Genomic DNA, 6,000 nt, shown 5'->3' with positions numbered 1-6,000 from the left:
CCCCCCGAGCACCCAGGGGCTAAACCACCAACCAAAAAGTACATAGAAGGACCCATGGTTCTAGCTGCATATGTAGGAGAGGATGGCCTTATCTGGCATCAGTGGGAGGGGAGCTCTATGGAGGCTCGATGCTCCAGTGTAGGGGAATTCTAGGGTGCTGAGACTGGGGTGGGTGAGCGAGTGGGGGAGCTCCCTCATAGAAGCAGGGCAGAGGGTGATGGGGTTGGGGGTTTGTAGAGAGGAAACTGGGAAGGGGGACAACATTCAAAATGTAAATAAATAAAATAAGCAATTTAAAAAGATTACATCTTTGCATGAGCATCCATCATCGTCTATAGCCTTGCCCCCTTCTGCCGGGTTTCAAAGGTGAGTTGTTTTCACTAAATTAACAGACGGTCAATTGTTCCCTAAAGGTTTAAAGATCTTAAAAACAAACCAAAGGGGGGAAAATCCTTCAAAATGACTGAGGACATAGTTTAACGGGGCGTTTGCCTCCTATAAGTAACACCCTGGGCTCAATCCAGAGCACTGAAAAAAAAAATCATTTCAACTTGCTAGGACACATTCCCAAATTCTAAAGTGCTTTCTCCTAACAAGGAAGCATTACTGGCCTCTGTTCCAATAACAAGCACCATGAGTATATTATTACTGAGCTTTTCAGAGCCCCCTAAGAATGGGTTACTATTTTTCTCCAAATTTTGGAAAGTGTGCCCGGCACACGGCTATCCAAATGCACATTTCAGATGTAATGTAAAATTACAAAGTACTTTCCATTTCAAGACACATATTTGACTCAGCAAGATCCACTTTATTTCAATTTGTGAAAGAAAAAAAAAATACCTGATACTTTTTGTATCCCAGGACAGAAGTCACAATATAGGCTGTAAGTGTTACTGGGTTTCTGTTGCCACCTTGAAGTTCACTGTGAATCACTCTTCCTGGCTCCCAATATTCTCCATTGAATTTCTTATGTGCATTGAGCCAAGTATATATTTTGTGTAGCACATCCTGATCAATATCTATATAGTTATCAGCTTCCAGAAAGCATCTTAAAACAAATGCTGACAGCCTTGGAGAAGAAAGGGGAAAGCACATGAGATACATTTAAGTCCTGCGTTCCCACAGAGCACGTGAAACACAAAACAGTTCTCCTTCGGAAAATTCACCAGATATAAAACCAAAGGAAAGACAGCAAAGAGACAATATAAAAAAAAAAAAAAAAAAAAAAAAAAAAAAAAAAAAAAAAAAAAAAAAAAAAAAAAAACAAAAAACTGTCTTAGCTGGTGGACCTGGTTCTTATTTGGGCATGACTAAGAAATTTCTGATCAATTCACAGAATGTCACATTTGGAAATGAATTTAGGAATTACCTGCTCGTCATTTAGAAATAATCTTGTGCCAGTATTTTACAGGATGGGAATCCAACCTTCCATAACGGTTAAATTACCAAATGGTGCATACCTCCTGACAGCTCCAGGCATGCACCAAAAAAAAAAAAAAAAAAACCACCCTGCTCAGCTCAAAGCATTAGATAAGCATTTGGAGTTCGCAAAGTTCAGTACTTTACGTGAGAGAAATGGGTAGTTTTCAGTCCTGTAGAACTGCAAATTAAGGGTCTAGCTTCCCAGACCCACCCACATATGTGAGTCTGCCACCTGTTGCCAGTACCTAGAAATGGTGTGTATGTGTGTGTGTGTGTGTGTGTGTGCGCACACATGTGTATGTGTGCATGTATGTGTGCCTATGTAGAAGCCCAAGGTGAACACTGAATGTCTCCTCATGTCTTTCCTCATCCTCTCCTACCTTTGTTCTTTTTTTTTTCTTTGAGACAAGGTTTCTCACTGAACCCGAAGTTTACCAACTGTACCAAACTGGATGGCCAATAAGCTTCAGGGAACTGCTTGTCTCCACACACACCACCTAATCCCTCCCATCTCATAAGCACATGACACCATGATCAGTTTTTCATGTGGATTCTAGAATCCAAATTCAGTTCTCATGTTTGTGTGACAGGCACTGAACTAAGTGCAGCATCTCCCCAGCCCTAGGAATAATTTTTAGAGAGAGAAAAGAAATTTAAAAAATAATAGAGTAGAGCAGAAGGAAGGGATATGAAGGGGGGAGAAGACAGGAGATATGTGGGTTATATAGAGATAGAGATACAGGTACAGAGATAGGTAGATAGATAGATGATAGATAGATAGATAGATAGATAGATAGATAGATAGATAGATAGATGGTAGATAGATGGATGATAGATAGATAGATAGATAGATAGATAGATAGATAGATAGATAGATGAATAGGATAGATAGATAGAGAGATAGAGAGATAGATAGATAGATAGATGATAGATAGATAGATGATAGATAGATGAATAGGATAGATAGATAGATAGATAGATAGATAGATAGATGAATAGGATAGATAGATAGATAGATAGATAGATAGATAGATAGATAGATAGATGAATAGGATAGATAGATGAATAGGATAGATAGATGATAGATAGATGGATGATAGATAGATAGATAGATGATAGATAGATAGATAGATAGATAGATAGATAGATAGATGAATAGGATAGATAGATAGATGATAGATGAATAGGATAGATAGATAGATAGATAGATAGATAGATAGATAGATAGATAGATAGATAGATAGATGATAGATAGATAGATAGGTGATAGATAGATGATAGATAGATAGATAGATAGATAGATGATAGATAGATAGATAGATAGATAGATAGATAGATAGATAGATAGATGATAGATAGATAGATAGATGAATAGGATAGATAGATAGATATGTGAAGGGAAAGAAACAATGAAAGGTAGGTAGGTACAAAAGTGGAAGGCAGGAAGAAAGAGAGATTATACAACTGAAACCCCTCATAACAAAAATATATAGTAATTCTCATACACTTCACAGAACCATGATACAAAACATTTGTATTTGTGGGGAGAGGGCTAGAGGAGAGACAGGGTCTCAGTCTGTGGCCCAAGCTGGCCTCGGTCCCCCTACCTACACATGCAAAGTGCTGGAGTTACAAGATTGAGCCACTACACCCAACAAGAACACCGAAATGAAAAGGATGCCAAGTGAAAGAGCAAGGGGACTGAGTTACAGATCAGCATCTGGCTTCTGAACAAGACAGAAGCCAAAGCAACATGTCTCCTCAAAACTCTAACATCCAGGTCTCCTCTACTGTAGGCAGACAGAGAAGAGCACCCCCAGTCCTTGAAGTCAGCCATGGCAGACAGAACAAAGAGTGGGGGTAACTGTCCCAAGTCAACCATAAGGACTGGAGGCAGGAGGACATGCTGTGGACTTATTACTTAATCCCAACATCCTTTATTTTTCAAGAAGTATGATCGTAAGGAAACCACACAGACTGTTTTAACAAAGCTCTTGCACTAATAAATCAGAGACAGCAAGAAAAATTGCACAACAGCATTTTTTCTCATCATCTGTACCATCATCATAAAGAATTTGTGTTGCAGCTTTTCCGCCAAAAAAAATTGTATTTTTTTTTCCTTTTCTAAATAGAAATCTCTTGATTTGCAAATGCTTCCCAATCATCTTTTAATGACCTCTTTTAAAGGCACGCTTTGTTACAAACAGTTACAACGTCCACACAAACAGGCATGCCTGTCAGTCCCATGGCTACTTCGGCCTAATAAACACCTAATCTGTGATGCAGAATTGTTTAATTAGAAGAAAACTTACCAAGTGCTCCCAGAAGAGTCACGGTCCCCAAAAGCACTGAAGGAGCCATCTTCCCTCTGATAGAGAAGCTCCCTCTGGTAACCTGAAGACACATAAATGCATGCATAATCAATCCACTTGCTATGGCTTCATGCTGGGGCCGTCGGCAGACAGGAGAATTGAGGAGAAGACCCTTTGGGCCATCCAGAAGCAAGCAAAGGCAAGGCTGAGCTTCACTGACTTCTAGTGTTCACCAAAGGATCTCCATGCTTAACTAACTAAGATTGTCTGTGGTCTAGGGAAGCCACTAACATGACTAAAGTTTAAAGCCAAACAGAGAGTAAAGCTGATTTCTGCCCTTAGGCCGACAACAGAGAGGGGAAATGACATGGTCCAAGGCAGTGTCTTTTAAATGGCTTGATCATGGACTCCTGAGGCAAACGATAAAACCAACTGGTCTTCTTCCGCACAAATTCCACAATTCATGTGTATACACACACATACACACACACACACACACACACACACACACACACACACACACAAGCTCACGCACACGGTGGTAGTAATGAAGTATTACTAGATAAGTAACTTAGGATGCTTTGGAGACACCTCCCTCATAAAGTGCTTACCACACAAGCATGAGGACCTGAGTTCAAGTCCCTACCACCACCCCAAAAGGCATGTGCCTATAACCCCAGAACTGAGGAGACAGGCACTGGAGAATATCTGGTATTTGCTGATCAGTCGATGAGCTCCAGGTTCACCAGTCTCAAAAGATAATAAGATGGAGATATGACTGAGGAAGCCACCTGATATCAGCCTCTGGGCTCCACATATGATGGTGCACACATATACCCATATACAGTGTGCATATACAAAAATACACATACATACACACACACAAATAAAGTGAATTGGGAAGGGGTTAATATACCTGCTTTAATAAAAGCAGAGGCTTCTTGCACTTGCAAATAAATTATTTCAAACAAAGGGAAGGTGGTTCTCATTTGCAAAGCCATGCAGAGTTCAAAGTCCAGTGTTAGAAATCGTGTGGCAACCCCCTGGGCATCACTGAACAATCTACCCACGAATCCCAAGCTTCTCCCCTTTGGATTTTCTACTAGAAAGCCTGCATCTGAACATCTGGATTAAGGAATAAGACAGAATAGTATGTTTTCACAGTGGTATTTGAGACTGGTAATAAAAGGAATATATACACATTTATAGTAAAAGGAATTTTTTTCTTAATTTTAAGAAGAGAACCTTAGTTTATAACCTTCATGTTTATGCCTGAAATATTTCTCTTAGACAATTAAATAGCAAATCCTTATTTTGTATTCACATTGTACAAAGAACTGCGAGAAACCCCTTACAAGTACTAACTTTGGTGAGTCTAAGAACCCTGAGATGTGATGTCATTATTAACCTTTTGATAAGATAACATAAAGTGGGTCAGAGCTGAGATCAAGGCATGAAATCAGAACCTATGGAAATTACCACACAGGTGGCTATCCTCCAACACTCCCCCATCAGTGTCAAACACTAGCCTTAGTCTTCCAGTAAGGGCAGCCAGTGCAGAGGAAACAGGAGCTGGACCATTTTCAATCGTAGAGTGGATCAAAAAGAAAAAAGAAAAAAAAACAGATCCCAGACCTCCAGCTCTGCTCCCATGGAAAAGCGAAGGAAAAAAGAGAAGGCAGGGAGAAGAGCTGCTTTGACTCTATGCTAGTCTCTTCTGACACGCCCTTCCTCATTCTACACTGGTCGTGCATGCTGGAGAAGCCTTGGCTGCGCGTCCTCCAAGCAATGGCCTACGTCAGGCCTAATTTCCACTTCGTTAGCAGAAAAAGACACTGATGATGTAGCTCTAATGTTTACTGTTAGTATAACAATCTTCATTCCACCGTTGTTATCTAAGTTGGAAATTTTTCAGCACAATAGATGAGCAAGTCAAAAGCTTGGTTTTCTCCAAAAGTTTACAAAGAAATAAGAGTATCACTCACAAGATTACTGTTTTACTAAACAGCTCTTTTTGTGGGGCAAATAATAATATAATTAAAATTATCAGACATCTCTGAAAATTAAAATACGGAAGTCACGAAGCTGTTGGGATAACAACCTATAAACTACTGTTTACAATGGGCCAGATCAGATACAAATCTTTCTGGATCATGAGTCTTCTCTGGACTACCCATGACTGTAAAGTAGTCACAACTTATCAAACTAAAGTTGAAAGTACTGCCTACAGAAACAAAAGAGATCAGCTCGGGGCTGTCGTGTAGCT

General features: G+C 39.8%; 1 protein-coding gene across 1 annotated transcript in view; it reads right to left on the bottom strand.

The window, feature by feature from the left end:
• Cd109 (CD109 molecule) overlaps positions 1 to 6,000 on the bottom strand; it is a 104,206-nt gene that overhangs the window by 17,245 nt on the left and 80,961 nt on the right. The window contains exons 24-25 of the mRNA XM_031346185.1: positions 3,735 to 3,816; positions 841 to 1,069 (exon numbers count right to left, since the gene is read on the bottom strand). Of these exons, the coding sequence (XP_031202045.1) occupies positions 841 to 1,069; positions 3,735 to 3,816 (311 nt within the window). The remainder of the gene's footprint in view (positions 1 to 840; positions 1,070 to 3,734; positions 3,817 to 6,000) is intronic.

Source organism: Mastomys coucha, unplaced genomic scaffold, assembly GCF_008632895.1.
Source record: "Mastomys coucha isolate ucsf_1 unplaced genomic scaffold, UCSF_Mcou_1 pScaffold23, whole genome shotgun sequence".
Taxonomy (NCBI): Eukaryota; Metazoa; Chordata; class Mammalia; order Rodentia; family Muridae; genus Mastomys; species Mastomys coucha.
The sequence above is the reverse complement of the archived record's forward strand: the minus strand, read 5'-3'. Positions and strand labels throughout refer to the sequence as shown.